Source organism: Tasmannia lanceolata, unplaced genomic scaffold (assembly GCF_043159265.1).
Source record: "Tasmannia lanceolata isolate RefF3 unplaced genomic scaffold, GAP_Taslan_0.1 ptg000020l, whole genome shotgun sequence".
Lineage (NCBI taxonomy): Eukaryota > Viridiplantae > Streptophyta > Magnoliopsida > Canellales > Winteraceae > Tasmannia > Tasmannia lanceolata.
The window spans coordinates 7,102,562-7,123,383 of NW_027518697.1; the positions used below are offsets into that span (position 1 = coordinate 7,102,562).

The 20,822-nt window shown below is 39.1% G+C and overlaps 1 protein-coding gene across 2 annotated transcripts; it reads right to left on the reverse strand.

The window, feature by feature from the left end:
- Positions 1–811: 811 nt before the first annotated feature.
- On the reverse strand, positions 812–20,295 carry LOC143855135 (bet1-like SNARE 1-1). 2 transcript variants are annotated; one of them, XM_077365343.1, is made up of 5 exons: positions 20,137–20,295; positions 2,013–2,163; positions 1,340–1,396; positions 1,190–1,249; positions 812–1,106 (listed from the first exon to the last, which is right to left on the reverse strand). In XM_077365343.1, the coding sequence occupies exons 1-5, from the start codon at positions 20,148–20,150 to the stop codon at positions 1,017–1,019; spliced, it is 372 nt and encodes a 123-aa protein (XP_077221458.1). In that variant the 5' UTR covers positions 20,151–20,295; the 3' UTR covers positions 812–1,016. The 2 variants fall into 2 exon arrangements, with proteins under 2 accessions (XP_077221458.1, XP_077221457.1); XM_077365342.1 differs by having other exon boundaries at positions 2,013–2,184; positions 20,137–20,277.
- Positions 20,296–20,822: the final 527 nt, after the last annotated feature.

Here is a 20,822-nt window from a genome sequence, read left to right on the forward strand (position 1 = left end):
AACTCAATGGTGGCAACTAAACACGAGGGTTGCGCTCGTTGCGGGCTTAACCCAACACCTTACTGCACGAGCTGACGACAGCCATGCACTCAACTCAATTCTTTCATATTAGTAAGAAGTCCAATAAGTATGTATTCATCACACATATTAGAACATTTTGGAGTACAAAATTCATCTTTTTAGGCCCAATATTTTGAATTGATACGTTAGATACAGATGGATCATCTCTCATAAATTATCTCCCTGTGATTTTACATCCATTTTTACGTCGCAAGGAATGGAGCCTCATTGAATTATTTTCCTTCAATTTTTCAGAAAATGAAAAGACAGCTATAGGGTAGGTTTTCTTTCCATTTATTTTACAACAGATTGATGAAAAAACATGGGTTTCCTTCCACGAAGAAAATTTTAATTTCAAGGAACAATTTTCAGAAAATAAATTTCAGCATAGCCAAACATGTCTTAAAATTCTTCCATTTGTTGTTTATAGAAAGTGATCAGTGATCGGGCCCATTCAGTGACCCCACCTTGTTCAGATGATCTGAGCTCTTTCATCCATCGAGTCTTTTTAAGGTTCCACAAGCAAAAGCTAAACTGGTTTTTTTTTTTTTTGGAGTAATAGCTAAACTGTTAATCTTTGGAAGGCCTTTATATTTGCAAACGGGATGTTAGGATCAGATAAGCCTATGCCTATGTCACTGTCCATCTATATCCTAACTCGGTTTGGTCCTCGATTGGATCCACTATTTATGTCACGACCCTATTAAGAATTAAAAGGTAGAGTATCCGAGGTCCTACTAATGTTTGAATCAGAAGCAACTTAAGACGAATTTTGATAGTCTTTGTAAGGAATGGAAATTCGATGAATTACAAGTAATGGATCTAGCACACAAAAAGACATTACAATTGAACTGCAGATGAGGAAATTTGGCATTTTCAACACAATATGGAGGATGGAAAAAGTGGGCTAAGAATCTTCACCAGCAGAACTTGGAATAATGAATTGCATGCAAGTTCTATTTAGTCAAATAATATATGAGTAGGAAGATGACCACAAATGATACCACCAGAGTAACCATTCGCCGGCTTGATTTGGTCTTGAAGACCTGCATTAAGAAAATTAAATTTACAAATCAACATAGGAATAGGAGTATCAGGAACTAACAGAATGGTATTCTCAGTCATATACCATCTTGAAGCGATCCATAGTCCCAGAGAGAACTCCCCTTGATGCATCCATGTCATTGCCCTGAATTATTAGATTAAACGTTTAATAATAATCAAATTTTGTTGCAATTGTGTACCAAATGGACAAAGTTGAGTCATTTCAGCTGCATACCATCCAATCCAACACACGATTGTGAGTCTTCACCTCTTCATGTATATCACCAGTCAACTGATGGAACATTCAAAAGTACGCACCACCGTATATCAGTCATCAACTATGAGATCATTCACAAGATTGTAGGAAGTCAGGAGTACTATCTGAGACCCCTAATTGATGTATGATGAGGTTAGAGAGCCGGCTAAAGGCGCATTTGGTAACCATTCTCTGGAGCAAATTTCTGATTCTGTCGCTCCCAAAAATGAGAATGGTGTTTGATTTTGAGAATGAAGATCGGGTTTCCATTCCCAAAGCACATTATATGCGATTTTTTTAGGAGCAAAGAGGAGCACATTCACTCTCCATTGGAAAGATTCCGCAATTCCCATTCTACTGGAATGATTTGAGAATTGCTACGATTTGAGGAGTACACCCTAAAGTGCCCAAATTCCATCATTTATTGAACTTATTCAGAGCGACCAATTCTGTCCCCACAAAAAATACATGACGGTTTGAAGGGCCCAAAACAAGCCAACAGATATAAAAAGACTATGCAACCAGATATGTTGACCCAATGGGAAATGAAAGCAAGCATCAGTTCAATGGGGAATTTTGGCTGAGCACTTAGATTGCAATTAAATAGCCTAATTAACTAACAAATTAGTTGTCAGTCAAAACATGAACTTACTCTTTTAAGCATATTGACTCTATCGTGCAGTCCATCAATAGCTCTATCATTGTCATGCTCAGTTATTTCATGAGTGGTATAGGATGAAGAGGCCTGAAATCCACCTTCCTCGATGCTATCAAACAGCGCACTTCTATTGCTAAGGTAATCTCTGCAAACAAAATACTTCATCCTAGGTGAAACAAGTTGGGGAAGTATTATTAAAAAAATCAGGGAATACACCATAATGAAAAGGAGAAAATGAAAAGAAATTTCTCCTTCACAATACCATCTTAAGATAGTGTTTCCAGGGGATATGAAGGAGCTTTAGGAACAAGATTTTCTTTGAGTGATTGTTTCTTAGTCAAAATAATGGTTTCTAGTCTAGCCTTATAGTTCAAGTCTTAACCAAAAAAATGACAGACAAGCAGGCATTACAGGCAGTTAACAAAATCGCCAACACAATACAAGTCCAAAAATCAAATTAAATTTATCAAATCATAATGTATAGTTGAAGTTTATCAAGTCAAAATTATTAAAATGGAAGCAGGCACAATAAATGGTTGAAACATTGCATATCACTAATACAACCGATGTGGATCACCGATATGCCTGATACATATCCTTTCTACCATCAATCGATAACTGTCAATATTTTGAACCATGATCACAAGAGTTCTAATATTATATTGGTAATTATGGAATTCTTCACAAAACATCTGACACATACTCCTCAACAAAATGGACCGTTAGAGAACATAATCATCGATATCTCATTGAAGTAACACATACTTTATTGTTGGATAAGAGTTTCAAAAATATATAGGGGAGATGCTATTTTGATTGTGTTATTTGATAAACCACATGTCGTCTTCAGTCTTGAAAAAGGTTAAACTCCACACTCCATTCTATTTCCTAACAGTTCATTGTTTTCTGTTACCCAGAGTGTATTTGACCGTGTCTATTTAGCTCACTATTTAGGTCCAGGTTCTGAAAAAATAAAATATCATGCGATTAAATGTATTTTTCGGGATATTCTCGAACCCAAGACAGGATATTGTTGCTATCATCCTTGACTTGAAAACTGATGCTCCTCTTGATTCCCAAGAAGTAACATGTCTATTTTTTCATATGCCTCTTCCAATGGTTGCTCGTGTCTCTCTCGACAAGCCTACTACATCCCATGAGCAGCTCCTACAGGTTTACACAAGGAGAATAAATGATGTACCAAACTTCATGAGTCAAGATGCACATGTTTATTCCCAAGAAGTAACATGTCTATTTTTTCATATGCCTCTTCCAATGGTTGCTCGTGTCTCTCCCGAAAAGCCTACTATATCCCATGAGCAGCTCCTACAGGTTTACACAAGGAGAATAAATGATGTACCAAACTTCATGAGTCAAGATGCACATGTTTACACATGAAGGAGAATAAATGAAGCACCAAACTTCGACTTAAGATGCTAATCAGTCATATCCTATGTCTGCAGATCCTAGTATTTTTTTTTAACGGTTATGCAGATCCTAGTTCTACTCTTAGAAGCAGGAATCTTCCCTCATGGGTGCCGCTCCAGCCCCGGAACCGTGATTTGGTGCTCCTTACAAAGGAGCTTCCACGAAGCGCGACCCCAAAGAGACAGAAACTGCTCCCATGAAGCTTCCAACCTGATCCTATTACTCCATCCATCAGTCCTACCATCACCAACTTCTTACATCAAACTCCAACTCTTCAAGTACTTCATTGGAGCAAACATCTTTAGAAGGCACGAGAATAAAGATGGTTAGAAATTATTGCTTTTTGACCTAATAAATTTTGAAAGATATAACAAAGAAAATATTACATACATACTCCCATGGCACTCCCAAACTTCTGTCCCCACACCTACACCCGCTTCGTGCTTTTAAGGTTCTACTCCAGTGCTTCGGGTCCTCCAATTGTTATTCGCATAGGTAAATGAATTTATATCCAGCATTCGATTGCCAAATATGTTCCCTTCGATAACTTATCTCCTTTGTATGCGTATTTTGCATTGTCTATTTCCTCCATTTCATAGCCTAAGTTTTGTCAGGAAGCTCTTGATTTTGGTGGATGGAAAAGAGCTATGAATGAGCAGATGACTACTCTCATACAAAACAATACATGAGAGCTTATTAATTTAAGGTTAGAAAACATGTGGCCAGTTGACGATTGGTCCATACGGTCATGTATCTCCTTGATGGTAAGGCTGTGAAGCTAAGACCCAGACTACTTGCTAACGGATAAACCTTTCGCATTGGCTACTCTGAGTCTTTTCTTGTGGTTAAACTTAATTCGGTTTGTGTGGTTATATCTATTGCTGCTGCTATAGATTGGCTGTTGTGGCAGCTTGATGCTAAAAATGCCTTAATAGTGACCTACATGAGGAAGTGTATATGGAAAAACCACTTAGATTTTTGCTCAGGGATAGTCGTATATTGTCTGTAAGTAAAGGCAAGCAGATGGGTTTGGGAGGTTTAGCACTAATGTCACTACATAAGATTTTTGCAATAGCCATTTAGATCACTCTGTTTTTATTTTGAGATCTTCTAGCACGATTATCTCGGTAGTGTATGTTGATGAATTTGTTATTACATTCAATGATCTAAAATGAATCAACGTGGTGAAGAAATATCTTCTGCAGCACTTTATTGATGAAAGACTTGGTTCCTGTAAGTAATTTTCTTGGAATTAAGGTAAATTTAGATCTAAGTGTGATATTAGTTCGTCCTAAATCAGATGATAATCCTATGGATCTAAACGCAAAACTATGATAGGATCAAGAAGAAATTCTTTGATGATCCAAGTAGGATACAGATGACTTGTAGGAAGATTATTTATCTGACTATCACTCGTCATATAATATGATAAGTTCGTCCAAGCATTCACCCATACTTCCCCTCAGAAAGTGGTGTGTGTGTGTGGGGGGGGGGGGGAGCATATAAAAAGTGCCCAAGTAAAATGATTAATTTCAAGGCTATTAGAAAGGTACTTTGATGCTAACTTCACAAGATCTCCCTTTAATAGAAGACCTGCTACTAGGTAATGCACCTTCACTGAAGGAAAATTGGTTACTGGAAAGTATCGTTGCTAGACAATGAGGACAGTAAGGGTTGGGTACAGGATAATGGCACGCACTACATGTGAGTTAATGTGGATGAAAACTCTTATATTTGAGATAGGTTTTAAGGTTGACGCATTTGTGACAACCACGTGGCAATTCATATAGCAAAAAGTTTATTTATTTATTTTGAATGATGAAACACTTTAGTTTATCATGAGAGGACTAAACATATTGAGATTGATTGGCCACTTTATTCGAGAAAATATCTTGAGTAACTAGATTTCAACTATCTGAAGTCAATAGATCAATTAGCAGGCATCTTCGCTATGGCACTTGTTTGTGATAGATTTCATACTATTAGTTCCAAGCTGGGTATGAATGTATCTATGGTCTACATTGAGAGCAGTGTAGGGCTCATAATGTGTTTTTGCTAGTGTTTATTTGATGTTTTTTGTGATTAGTTTGTGGGCTATGATAGGGACTACTTTTATTAATGGCATTATTGTTATTAAAGGTATGGATTTCTGGGGGAGGATCTAGCAAAGGCTATAACATATTTCTCTCTTTCACCTCCTTCCTTTCATTATTCTCCTCTTCTCTCCCCTCTATCCAACGCCTCGATTGATCTTCCTTAAGAACAATAACAAAAGTAAGTCATGAGATTTTCATTATTCTAACAGTTATCAATACAACTCACTTCCTTTCAAGTAATGAAACTTAAGATAAAGCCAAAAATGCAATTACTTGTGAATTCTATAAAATCTCTGAAGTCTAAACCACCCCCAAAACTTATAAAACATAGACAATTTAATTGATGCAAGGAACATAATTCATAGAAATTATAATCGTCAACACCAACCAAAGTCTACTCTCTTCAAACAATTTCTCTCGATTAAAACCCTCTTTAGAAATCTAGCAATAAATAGTTACAAATATTCAAAAGAATCCAATGAATGAATTCTTGATGAGAATATTGAAATCACCAAGCTACAGATGCTAGAAACTTGTAAATTTGGACAAATAGCACCACTCTAATTGAGATTGGGCATTACCACATCTACGTTGAGTATCACTCTCAAAATAAGAATCTTTTTCTTTTATGTAAAACTATATTAAAAAAATCAAAGAACAATATAAAACCATTCTTAATACTCCTAAAACCATAGTTTGATAGGATCACTCTAAAAAATAAGAATTTTCTTCTTTGAAGTAAAAACAATTTTAAAAATTCAAAAGATAAATATAATTCCCTTCTTAATTTCCATTTCAAAAAAAATAAATCCCTTCTTAATACTCCTAAAACCATAGTTTGAAATCAACGCTTGATTAACTAGTTGATTCTTTTGTTTCCTTAGATATGTAGATCCTCGCTTGTGCACTCCCAATTAAGCAATATAAGTTTGGTAAGGATCCAAACACTACAATCGGTGATTTTGTTGTCGTGATCTGAAGCACTTGCTGACTATGTCGAACCATACGCCTTTTACAAGCGTGTTGAATATCGTGTGCTGCCCTTGTAACCATCGGATAGTGTTTGTGAGCTAGCTTTTGACGGAACCAACTGTGAAGGATGACTCTAGCTTTCTGAATCCTTAAGTAATGTAAGCAAAACCACGTACTGTCAGAATTGTCGTTGGATGACGAGTGCTCCTCTCGTTTGCTACTTGACGTCGAACACTTTCCTCACTATCAATCCTCGCACTAGCCCTAAAACATGATCGATACATAAAAAGAAAGATTCAAAAATTGTGTTTTTATGGAAACCTCGCAAAACCTCCTTATTCTTTTGTTTGTATGACTTAAAACACAAGGGGTTACCCTTTGTCCTATATTCTCTAAAACTCATGGTTTTTTAAAAACCCTTTAGAAATCTACAGAAACCTACCATTCAAAAAAAATCTACAAAAACCTCCCTTTTAAATCACAAAAGTGCTTTGAATGGGGCATAATAATATAAAACAACTTGTAATACCTACACTACTCCTATTCTAAAAAAAAACACTTCTTGAAAGAACCTTATGAAAATTTTCCCCTTTAAAGCCCTTTGAATAAAATAAGGTCCACAAGGATAGTCCCTTGAGTGACTTAATATAAAAATATATATCTTAAAAGAGCAGGTCCGACTTCGCTTCGTTGTGCTTTTCTCCGCTTTGCTCCCACCACAACACTGTGTTCGAGCCTCCCTTAGAGGGGTGAGGAGTCTCTTCACTTTGCTTCGCTCAGCTTTATGGGATGCAAGGGAGTCCCACTTGGGTGGGCCTGCCTTGCTTTGTTTACACAAAACATGTAACTAACATGCAAAACCTTCTCCATATCTATCTTACACAAAATCTTCCGGGTTCCCTTCCCTATTTGAATCCAAATACTCATTTGCTGTAACAACCCCATCAATTTGGCATTCTTCCAACACAAAGTACAGTGAAAAGGGAAACTCACACCCAATACAACACTATTTGTTATACTTAGAATGATTTTGACAGCAATTTTATAGAATACAAAATAGAATAATGTGTGTAACAAGAATGAAGTTGGGCGAAGGATAAAAATTGAGTGCAACAGACATGATAAACTAAGATCTCACATAAGCAAGTTCTTCACCAAACAAACAACCCCTTAAAATTATTCATCTTGAGTTGGGGGAATCTATAACTAAGTTATCTGCATCAACAAGCACTAAAAAACCAGATAGAAAAGGTGATGAAAGTTTTATTCTGAAAGCAAGAACTCATTCTCAAATGGATCATAGATACTATACATGTAATACCCGGTCCCAAGTATTTGGGTAATTATCCTTATCAAAGTGAACATATGATTTTTTTTTATAATGGGTGTCATTATAAAAAATTAAGCCAAGATTAATTGTTAGAAATGGGTGTTAGTATCAAATAAAAGTTGTGAATTTTCTTTGATATGGGTAATAATATCAAATGGACTAAAGTTAAATTAGGAATCAAATATGCAATCATTTTCAATATTCAATCATAAGGTAACAATCATGTGCTATTATCATCAATGACTAAAGTTAAATTAGGAATCAAATATGCAATCATTTTCAATATTCTATCTTAAGATAGCAATCATTTCAATATTGAAAAAGAAAGAAATGTGTGGGATGTTTGGAACCTTACGAGACTACAACCTTCTTCTTTTTTTTCTCTCCACTCTCTTCCTCTCATTGGATGAAGGTTAGTTGGTTAAATTAGGAATCAAATATGCAATCATTTTCAATATTTTATCTTAAGGTAGCAATCATTTCAATATTGAAAAAGAAAGAAATGTGTGGGATGTTTGGAACCTTGCGAGGCTACAACCTTTTCTCTCCACTCTACAACCTTTTCTCTCCACTCTCTTCTCTACAACTTTCTCACCACAACCTTTTCTCTCCACTCTCTTGCCTACAACTTTTTCTCTCCACTCTCTTCTCTACAACTTTCTCACCACAACCTTTTCTCTCCACTCTCTTGCCTACAACTTTTTCTCTCCACTCTCTTCTCTCATTGGATGAAGGTTAGTTGTTGTGGGATTTAGAAAGGGGTGGTGTTGATGAAGGTTAGTAGTTGTGGGCTTTAGAAAGGGGTGGTGTTGATGAAGATTAGTTGTTGTGGGCTTTAGAAAGGGGTGGTGTTGATGAAGGTTAGTTGTTGTGGGCTTTAGAAAGAAGAACTATAGGTGTTGGATGTAGTTGTTGTGGGCTTTAGAAAGAAGAAATATAGGTGTTGGATGTAGTTGTTGTGGGCTTTAGAAAGAGGGAATATAGGTGGTGTTTGAGGCCATTGAGATGCTTGTAACTCTCCTACATTGGGATGCTTGTAACTCTCCTACAAGACCAAGTTCTACACCACTTTAGAACCATTGCAAAACAGTCCTAGAAGCCATTGCAAAACAGTCCTAGAAGCCATTGCAAAACAGTCCTAGAAACCTCTGCAAATTGCTATTGCTGCCGGTAAATAAACTACTTTCCACCATCTTGTTGCCATAACCTTGTGTCCAAGAATCAAGGCCTACAAGACCTCATATTCCATCACATATGTCTTGAGATCAACTACGGTTGGGTGGATCTTCATCACGAATAATTGCCAAAATTCTGTAAGTTCATATTCTTGTCTTGAGATCAACTACGGTTGGGTGGATCTTCATCACGAATAATTGCCAAAATTCTGTAAGTTCATATTCTTACTCAGTCACCTTCTAGTTTCAGCTTTGCAAATTCCCTTCCTTGACAAGAACAAAAAGGAGGAAAAGAGTAGTCTTAAGTAAATAAATTTGGTTGAGCAAATGGGATTGGAGTTTAGGTGCGAATAAATTTGGTTGAGCAAATGGGATTGGAGTTTAGGTGCGATGTGTTAGAAATGAGTTTTTAGAGCCGTCCTAATTTCTTTTCTTTTTAGAGGCACAATCAAATATGAAATCTTATTTAATAGGGACTGTTACACATTAGGATAGTTAAATGACCTTGGTTTACTTACTAATGTGAAGGGGAAAAAGAGGAGTTTTTGTCAACGTCAACGTCGTCCTAGAGAAAACAAAACAAAGTCAGAAATTCGTGCAAGAGGTAGGTGATCCTACCCTATGTCAGTGTATTATCAAATATTTATTTTTTTGCTAAGTTGAAAGCTTTCTATTACAATTTTTGCATATCTACTTTGACTTGGAACTTCTTTTGGAGAAGATTTTTACTGAACGTTTTTTTAGTATGTCATTCTACATAGTTGAATATCATTATGCATGGTATCCTTTAGTCTTGACATGTTTTCATCCCTATACATAAAAAGATTTATGAAGAACATGATTTTGAAAACTAGAATTCATGAAGCAAACAATTTGAACAGCACTTTGTTTACGATATGGTTTTCATAGATTGGAATGGGGGGAGTCCCCTATGGCTTGAAACATCTACAAAATTTATAGCATGGAATTACAGACATTAAATTGCTTTTCTCTATATTTGTATACAGTCTTGGTATGGAATGGATTCCGCCAGTAAGGTTGATCTCTGGTGGGAATCTAGTGCCCAACCTACCAGTGGGTGAGTACACTGGACGTGATCACGTAGACCGGTCAAATTTTATCTACCCGTAAGGTTGATCTCGGGCGGCCAGTAGGGAGTCCTCTGGCTATTGATATTGTGACATTGCGCACTTTTGGACCTGTGAGTCCTGCGAACGAGTGTTCGCCTTGGGTTACGCTACTTGCCAATAAGGTTGGAAATTGGCCACAGAGAAGACTGTTATGTTTGAAAATATATTACTGTTAAGTATTTGATTTCCAAGTGGAAAAATGCAAAATCAAGTGTTTGAAAATATATATTCTTGTCATTAATTTCCAAGTGAAAAACTGCATAACCGAGTGGTTGGAACTGTTTTGTAAAAACATGTATTTTTCTTATATAGCTTATGTAGAAATGATCTTTTTAATTCTTATCAATTTCTGCATTGGCTAAATTTTATGGCATGCTACGTCTTTTCCGCACAAGTTTGTTTTTGTTTTCCTATTAGCTGGCTTGGATTTGGAAAACCGGCTGGGCTGTTAGCTCATTATGTGGTTTTAACAAATTTCAGATACAGAGGAGCGGCAGTAGATTTGCTGAGATCAGGCACTTGGATTGGAGCCTAGGAGATTTGTTCTTTATTTCATTGTTCCAATTTAGAAACCTTTGATATTTTATTAAGGTGATTGTCTTGAAATAATTATTGTTGGATTTAGACTTATGGACCTAATCTATATTTGTATTTCATTATGAGACTAAAATTTCCGCATTTATTAGTTACTCTGATTGTTGAGAATAGTTGATCGAAAAAGGAGCCTTGCATGCTTGTGGGGGCGACCCTATGGGCGTGCGGCGGCTGTCACGTGCGCCTTACCTAGAATTATGGGTTCGGGGCGTGACAGTAAAGTGGTATCAGAGCAATAGGTTTAAGAACCGGTAGGACCTTAGGCAAAGGCAAATTGTATTTTTACTACAGGACCTTAGGCAAAGGCAAATTGTATTTTTACTACTTAGGTAAAGGCAAATTGTATTTTTACAATTTTTACTACTTACCTTCCGATTAGATGTAGGTATTTTATAATCTAGAGCCTTACTAGTGTTTGCTATTGTTGGGATAGGTATGGCTCGTACCAAGAGAATGACTGACCTTGCTCGTAGCACGACCCGACTTCAGCGAAACCCTATACCGGCTCCAGTGCAGCCAAATCAGGCGCAAGAGGAGGAGCCTCCCACCCCTATCATCCATACTGCAGAGGGAGGGACTCATCAGGAAGAGCAAGGGTTACCCCGATTAGAGCGGATGATGGAGACTTTGGTTGGGGTGGTGACCCAACAGCAGCAGCAGCCTCAGCATCATCCGCCACAGGTCGAGCCTCGTCAGCAGAATAGGATGACCGAGTTTCGGAGGATGGCCAATACATTTGGAGGGACCACTGATCCTCTCGTGGCTGATGAATGGTTGCAAGAGACCGAGAAAATCTTTGAATTTCTGGGGATGGCAGCGCCGGACAAAGTAGTAGCTGCCACGTTCATGCTTAGAGGAAGTGCAGATGCTTGGTGGAAGATGGAGAAGCGTGTCAGGGGGAGCGCTATCATTGCATGGGATGAATTCTCTACAGCTTTCTATGACAAATATTTTCCTGATAGTGTGAGGATTCTTAAGGAAAATGATTTTTTCAATTTAAAGCAAGGGAACAGATCTGTCATAGATTATGAGGCAGAGTTTACGAGATTGGGGATGTTTGCACCCATATCGGTCATGGAGGACGACGGGCTTCTTGCTCGCCGTTTCCAAGACGGACTCAGGGAGCCTATCAGGCATCGAGTAAAAGATTTCCAGCTTAAAACCTATGCAGATGTGTTGAGTAAGGCTTTACAGGTTGAGGAAGGAGTCATCAGGTCCCAACAGCATAGGGACCAGCAGAAGAAGAGATTCAGGGCAGGAGGTCAGCAGGATGGCCAGATTTCAGGAGAGCCATCTAAGAGGCCTAATTCCTACCGCCAGGGAGGTGGATCACAGCAGAGGTCAGGCGACCATCGCCCGCAGCATCAGAGTGCTGGTCAGAGGTCTAGCTTGTGTGCCAAATGCAAGAAACATCATGCAGAAAAGGATTGCCCATGGATCACTGGGGCATGTTTTGAGTGTGGCCAGTTGGGTCACAAGGTAGCAGATTGTCCTCGGAAGAGAAATTTTCAGTTTTCAGGAGCACCCCCAGCAGCGCGAGTTCCGCCCACAGGAGAGAATCGGGCACCTCCAGCGGTGCGAGTCCCGCCCACAGGAGAGAATCAGGCATGGAATAAGAAGCAGAGGATCCCAAGCCGAGTCTATGCACTAACCGAGCAGGACGCTATGGCCTCTAATGCAGTGGTGACAGGTATGTCATTAGTTAGTTGTTGATATTCTTATTCATATAAATGTCTATAAAATTTCAACGTATTGCATTTTGATGTTTGCTTAGTTAATAGTGGGAATAGGTTAACCTATGTTTGCTTAGTTAATAGTGGGAATGGGTTAACCTATGACAGGTACCCTTCCAATAGCTTCGGTCTATGCATGTGTATTATTTGATTCGGGTGCCTCACATTCTTTTATATCATCCCGGTTTGTTGTGAAGCATGGATTAGTTCATGAGCCTTTAGATGTAGAGTTATGTGTAGACACACCTGTAGGAGGTAGCCTGATTACCGACAGGATTTGCAAGTCGTGTGCAGTGAAGATCGGTGACAGGGAGTTACCCGCTGATTTGGTAGTCTTGGAGATGAAGGATTTTGATGTTATTCTTGGGATGGATTGGCTGGCTGCTAATCATGCCAGCCTAGACTGTCACAGTAAGTTAGTGACTTTTCAGATGCCAGGACAGCGAAGGTTCAGTTTTATTGGTAGTCCTGGTGGTGCGCCCACCCAAATCATTTCGGCTTGCAAGGCTAGCAGATTGTTAAGGAAGGGTCGTGAGGGATTTCTTGCCTCTATATCAGAAGTCAGTCAGGAGGCCCTCAGGCTAGAGGACATCACAATTGTACGAGACTTCCCTGATGTATTCCCTGAAGACTTGCCGGGGTTGCCTCCAGATAGAGAGATCGAATTCTCCATTGATCTTGTACCTAGCACGGGTCCCATTTCTAAGGCTCCCTATCGAATGGCTCCAGTAGAGCTTAAGGAGTTGAGTGGGCAGTTGCAAGAACTTCTTGATAAGGGGTTGATCAGACCTAGTGTTTCTCCTTGGGGTGCACCAGTGCTATTTGTGAAGAAGAAAGATGGGAGTATGCGGTTGTGCATCGATTATAGAGAGCTAAACAAGGTAACTGTGAGAAATAAGTATCCATTGCCCAGGATCGAGGATCTATTTGATCAGTTACAGGGGTCTAAAGTATTCTCTAAGATCGATCTTCGCTCGGGTTACCATCAGTTGAAGATCAAGCCAGAAGATGTGCCCAAGTCAGCTTTCAGGACTAGATATGGACACTACGAGTTCTTAGTGTTGCCATTTGGTTTGACTAACGCACCCGCGGCATTTATGGATTTGATGAATAGGGTGTTCAAGCCATTCTTAGACAGATTTGTAGTAGTGTTCATAGATGACATCCTAATCTACTCAAGAGCCATGAAGAGCATGAAAATCACTTAAGGCAGGTGTTGCAGGTATTGAGAGCAGAGCAGCTATATGCGAAATTCAAGAAGTGTGAGTTTTGGCTTGATAGAGTGGCTTTTCTGGGGCATGTGATTTCTAAGGATGGAGTGTCTGTGGACCCCCAAAAGATTGAGGCCGTAGTGGATTGGAGCAGGCCGTCTAATGTCGCCGAAATTCGCAGTTTCTTAGGTCTGGCGGGATATTACAGGAAATTCGTAGAGGGATTTTCACGGATTGCCGTACCACTGACCCGTCTAACGCATAAGGGAACCAAGTTTGAATGGTCTGATAAGTGCGAGGAGAGCTTCCAAGAGTTGAAACGAAGGTTAGTATCGGCCCCAATCCTCACTATACCATCTGAGAGTGGAGGATTCACCATATATAGTGATGCCTCTAAGAGTGGTTTAGGTTGTGTGTTGATGCAACACGGAAAGGTAGTGGCCTATGCCTCCAGGCAGTTGAAGCCATATGAGCAGAACTATCCGACGCATGATCTAGAGTTAGCAGCAGTAGTGTTTGCATTGAAAATTTGGAGACACTACCTTTATGGGGAGCCATGTGAGGTCTTCACTGACCATAAGAGCCTAAAGTACTTGTTCACGCAAAAGGAGCTAAATATGCGTCAGAGGAGATGGCTTGAATTGCTACAGGACTATGACCTGACCATCAGCTATCATCCAGGGAAGGCTAATGTAGTAGCAGATGCTTTGAGCAGAAAGGCCCAGGGTAAGATGGCATCTTTGATAACTAATCAAAGGCAGATCATTGAGGACTTGAGGAGGTTGAGTATTGAGGTAAGACAGCACGAGCCTGGTCTGCAAATTGCGAACCTGAGAGTTCAGCCCACTTTGTTAGAGAGAATAAAGATTTCTCAGAGTACTGATGAGAGACTCCATAAGATCAGGGCAGAAGTTGAGGCAGGATCCCAATTAGATTTTCGAGTCCATGAGGATGGGTCCTTGAGGTTCGGAACTCGGTTGTGTGTGCCTGCTGATGCGGATCTCAAGAGGGAGATTATGGATGAGGCCCATAGTTCTACTTATTCAGTGCACCCTGGAAGCACCAAAATGTACAGGGACCTCAGAGAAATTTTCTGGTGGAATAACATGAAGCGAGAGATTGCAGAGTTTGTGGCTCGTTGTATAATCTGCCAGCAGGTCAAGATAGAGCATCAGAGACCTGCCGGGAAGTTAGAGCCCCTCCCTATTCCAGAGTGGAAATGGGAGCACATCACTATGGATTTTGTGACCGGTTTGCCAAAGACATTGAAGAAAAATGATGCCATTTGGGTTATAGTCGACAGGTTGACTAAGTCGGCTCACTTCTTGGCTTATAGAGTGGGTTCGACATTGGATCAGATGGCAGAGTGGTACTTGGAGGAGATTGTCAGGCTACATGGAGTGCCAGTGTCGATTGTGTCTGACAGAGACCCAAGGTTCGTGTCTCAGTTCTGGAGGAGTTTCCATAAGGCTTTGGGAACTAGGTTGAACTTCAGTACAGCGTATCATCCACAAACCGATGGCCAGTCAGAACGGACGATCCAGATATTGGAAGACATGCTGAGAGCATGTGCCTTGGATTTTAGAGGTTCTTGGGATCGGCAGTTACCTTTGGTGGAGTTCGCATACAACAATAGCTACCAATCCAGCATTCAGATGGCCCCTTATGAGGCCCTCTATGGTAGAAAGTGCAGGTCTCCCATCCATTGGGATGAGGTTGGTGAGAGGCAGATTTTGGGCCCGGAGCTAGTGCATCAGGCAGAAGAAAAGGTTCAATTGATCAGAGAGCGTCTCCGAGCAGCACAAAGCAGGCAGAAGAGCTACGCTGATGTCAGGAGGCGTGAGCTTGAATTTGAAGTTGGAGATCGTGTTTTCTTGAGGGTGTCTCCCACTAAAGGAGTGGTCAGATTTGGCATTAGAGGAAAGTTGAATCCCAAGTATGTTGGGCCATACGAAATTCTTAAAAGGGTCGGGACAGTTGCCTATCGCCTTGCACTACCACCCAGTTTGGCTGGGGTGCATAATGTCTTCCATGTCTCTATGCTGAGGAAGTATGTTCCGGACCCGGACCGTGTAGTAGAATTGGCCCCTTTGCAACTCAGAGAGGATATGTCATATGAGGAACACCCGGTGCGTATCGTTGATCGAAAGGACCAAGTTCTTAGAAAACGCACCATTCCCTATGTCAAGGTACAGTGGAGAAATCACTCTGAGCGAGAGGCAACTTGGGAGCTTGAGGAGGAGATGCAGGAAAAGTACCCCCAGCTTTTTCAAGCACCAGGTATGTGAAATTCGAGGACGAAATTCTTTTTAGGGGGGTATGATGTAATACCCGGTCCCAAGTATTTGGGTAATTATCCTTATCAAAGTGAACATATGATTTTTTTTTATAATGGGTGTCATTATAAAAAATTAAGCCAAGATTAATTGTTAGAAATGGGTGTTAGTATCAAATAAAAGTTGTGAATTTTCTTTGATATGGGTAATAATATCAAATGGACTAAAGTTAAATTAGGAATCAAATATGCAATCATTTTCAATATTCAATCATAAGGTAACAATCATGTGCTATTATCATCAATGACTAAAGTTAAATTAGGAATCAAATATGCAATCATTTTCAATATTCTATCTTAAGATAGCAATCATTTCAATATTGAAAAAGAAAGAAATGTGTGGGATGTTTGGAACCTTACGAGACTACAACCTTCTTCTTTTTTTTCTCTCCACTCTCTTCCTCTCATTGGATGAAGGTTAGTTGGTTAAATTATGAATCAAATATGCAATCATTTTCAATATTTTATCTTAAGGTAGCAATCATTTCAATATTGAAAAAGAAAGAAATGTGTGGGATGTTTGGAACCTTGCGAGGCTACAACCTTTTCTCTCCACTCTACAACCTTTTCTCTCCACTCTCTTCTCTACAACTTTCTCACCACAACCTTTTCTCTCCACTCTCTTGCCTACAACTTTTTCTCTCCACTCTCTTCTCTACAACTTTCTCACCACAACCTTTTCTCTCCACTCTCTTGCCTACAACTTTTTCTCTCCACTCTCTTCTCTCATTGGATGAAGGTTAGTTGTTGTGGGATTTAGAAAGGGGTGGTGTTGATGAAGGTTAGTAGTTGTGGGCTTTAGAAAGGGGTGGTGTTGATGAAGATTAGTTGTTGTGGGCTTTAGAAAGGGGTGGTGTTGATGAAGGTTAGTTGTTGTGGGCTTTAGAAAGAAGAACTATAGGTGTTGGATGTAGTTGTTGTGGGCTTTAGAAAGAAGAAATATAGGTGTTGGATGTAGTTGTTGTGGGCTTTAGAAAGAGGGAATATAGGTGGTGTTTGAGGCCATTGAGATGCTTGTAACTCTCCTACATTGGGATGCTTGTAACTCTCCTACAAGACCAAGTTCTACACCACTTTAGAACCATTGCAAAACAGTCCTAGAAGCCATTGCAAAACAGTCCTAGAAGCCATTGCAAAACAGTCCTAGAAACCTCTGCAAATTGCTATTGCTGCCGGTAAATAAACTACTTTCCACCATCTTGTTGCCATAACCTTGTGTCCAAGAATCAAGGCCTACAAGACCTCATATTCCATCACATATGTCTTGAGATCAACTACGGTTGGGTGGATCTTCATCACGAATAATTGCCAAAATTCTGTAAGTTCATATTCTTGTCTTGAGATCAACTACGGTTGGGTGGATCTTCATCACGAATAATTGCCAAAATTCTGTAAGTTCATATTCTTACTCAGTCACCTTCTAGTTTCAGCTTTGCAAATTCCCTTCCTTGACAAGAACAAAAAGGAGGAAAAGAGTAGTCTTAAGTAAATAAATTTGGTTGAGCAAATGGGATTGGAGTTTAGGTGCGAATAAATTTGGTTGAGCAAATGGGATTGGAGTTTAGGTGCGATGTGTTAGAAATGAGTTTTTAGAGCCGTCCTAATTTCTTTTCTTTTTAGAGGCACAATCAAATATGAAATCTTATTTAATAGGGACTGTTACACATTAGGATAGTTAAATGACCTTGGTTTACTTACTAATGTGAAGGGGAAAAAGAGGAGTTTTTGTCAACGTCAACGTCGTCCTAGAGAAAACAAAACAAAGTCAGAAATTCGTGCAAGAGGTAGGTGATCCTACCCTATGTCAGTGTATTATCAAATATTTATTTTTTGCTAAGTTGAAAGCTTTCTATTACAATTTTTGCATATCTACTTTGACTTGGAACTTCTTTTGGAGAAGATTTTTACTGAACGTTTTTTTAGTATGTCATTCTACATAGTTGAATATCATTATGCATGGTATCCTTTAGTCTTGACATGTTTTCATCCCTATACATAAAAAGATTTATGAAGAACATGATTTTGAAAACTAGAATTCATGAAGCAAACAATTTGAACAGCACTTTGTTTACGATATGGTTTTCATAGATTGGAATGGGGGGAGTCCCCTATGGCTTGAAACATCTACAAAATTTATAGCATGGAATTACAGACATTAAATTGCTTTTCTCTATATTTGTATACAGTCTTGGTATGGAATGGATTCCGCCAGTAAGGTTGATCTCTGGTGGGAATCTAGTGCCCAACCTACCAGTGGGTGAGTACACTGGACGTGATCACGTAGACCGGTCAAATTTTATCTACCCGTAAGGTTGATCTCGGGCGGCCAGTAGGGAGTCCTCTGGCTATTGATATTGTGACATTGCGCACTTTTGGACCTGTGAGTCCTGCGAACGAGTGTTCGCCTTGGGTTACGCTACTTGCCAATAAGGTTGGAAATTGGCCACAGAGAAGACTGTTATGTTTGAAAATATATTACTGTTAAGTATTTGATTTCCAAGTGGAAAAATGCAAAATCAAGTGTTTGAAAATATATATTCTTGTCATTAATTTCCAAGTGAAAAACTGCATAACCGAGTGGTTGGAACTGTTTTGTAAAAACATGTATTTTTCTTATATAGCTTATGTAGAAATGATCTTTTTAATTCTTATCAATTTCTGCATTGGCTAAATTTTATGGCATGCTACGTCTTTTCCGCACAAGTTTGTTTTTGTTTTCCTATTAGCTGGCTTGGATTTGGAAAACCGGCTGGGCTGTTAGCTCATTATGTGGTTTTAACAAATTTCAGATACAGAGGAGCGGCAGTAGATTTGCTGAGATCAGGCACTTGGATTGGAGCCTAGGAGATTTGTTCTTTATTTCATTGTTCCAATTTAGAAACCTTTGATATTTTATTAAGGTGATTGTCTTGAAATAATTATTGTTGGATTTAGACTTATGGACCTAATCTATATTTGTATTTCATTATGAGACTAAAATTTCCGCATTTATTAGTTACTCTGATTGTTGAGAATAGTTGATCGAAAAAGGAGCCTTGCATGCTTGTGGGGGCGACCCTATGGGCGTGCGGCGGCTGTCACGTGCGCCTTACCTAGAATTATGGGTTCGGGGCGTGACAATACAACTTCTAGAGACAAGTGTTCAAAAACTTATCATGAAAGTTCAATACCTTCTAGTTAACCATCACTAAGATTACTTAACATAGCAACAAAATGAAAAATAAAGTGAATAAAAGTATAATAATGTGAATAAAAGATTATCTAAAGGTACTCTGCATTGAAGGGATCACCCAAGAGTTTCGCGTTGGTAAAAGGGATCCAATGGAACTCATGTTAAGTAATTGCTCATGAGTGGACCATTTGGTTTTAAATGGTCTCTATGCAAGGAGAAGGGAATTTCTAATCAGGTATTTGACATATCAGTTCTTACAAATAGACATCTGAACAAAAAGGGAAATGATATCAGCACAACCATATTTTGATATTTGCACAAACCCAGCTGTTCTATAATTGTCTGGTGAGAGCTTTTTGGGAAATGTAATAACCTTTTGAAAGCTGTTTAAATACTAAAAGACAAGATAGGTTAGCGAAAATATCAAAATATGGTTGTGCTGCTAACATTTCCCAACAAAAAATAGACACAAAGTAATTGCTCTCAGCTTCAATTATATGTTGTGGAACAGAACCCTAACAATCCTTTAAATATTAATACCTTTATCCTTCACCCAAAGAAATAAGAAACTAACAAATCTTTCCATTTCTCCACAGAGAAAATCAAAGTAACGAATGCAGTATGCAACAAAAACCTATATTTATTTAGAAAGCGATCCTCAGAATAGATCTCTACACTGATCAGAAATTCGGGAGCCTGAAACAGTGATCTGCAAGATTTTTTTTCCCCAATCGAGAAAAAATCGATCTCAAAAGGAAGATAAAAACAAAAGAGGGGAAATCCTAAGTTTATGAAAATGGGTTGAAGATTCGCGTACAGAAGATTGAGAAAAGCCAAAGCAATTGCAATTTGCAAAACATGAGCGGAAAGTGTTTGATGAAATGCGTGTGAGAGATTTAGAAGATGTGTAAAGACAATCAGAGGAGAGAAGAGAAAACTGACCTTCTGGAATTCATTTTTCGAACCTTTTTCCGCTTCCTTTTGCAGTGTCTCGAGATTGCGGGTAAAGTTTATGTTGCCGTTGTAATAATATCAATATAAGATTTATGCCGACATACGTGTCACGTCTCATCAACTTTATTATTTAGAAAGGGAGATGATAAATTCGCACCCAGTTTAGGATAATTCGCACCATATATAACGTGAATTGTGGCAGACTCTAACGCTTTTTGACGTCAGGGGGTGCGAATTTATCATCACCCTTTTAGAAATTACACTGCTGGAAAAAGAGAATAGTGGGGCCAACCTATTTGGATGATCTTAACCGTTCATTTTTTGTCCAGATGCAGTTATAGCTGAAATTGCGGGAAGCTGTAAAATTCAAAACAAAAAAAAAATTGAGATAAAGTAAAGAGGAAGCATGTCTGAAGCCGGATTTTATATGTTAGACAGGCAGACAGCTGGACCTGGCAAAAGCGACCCGTGCCCGGGGGTCGACCAGACCCACCCGCAAACTTGCGGGCACGGGTCTGAGTTTTAGTGACCTGTCAAAACTAACCTGCTGGTGACCCAACCCGCAAAAACACGGGTCGGGTCGGGTCGGGTCAACGCATGGGCACCCGCGGGTCACTTGGCTTTTTTAAGGGTGGTGATTTTGTTATGCTAATTTAGTTAGATGGTTTTTTTTT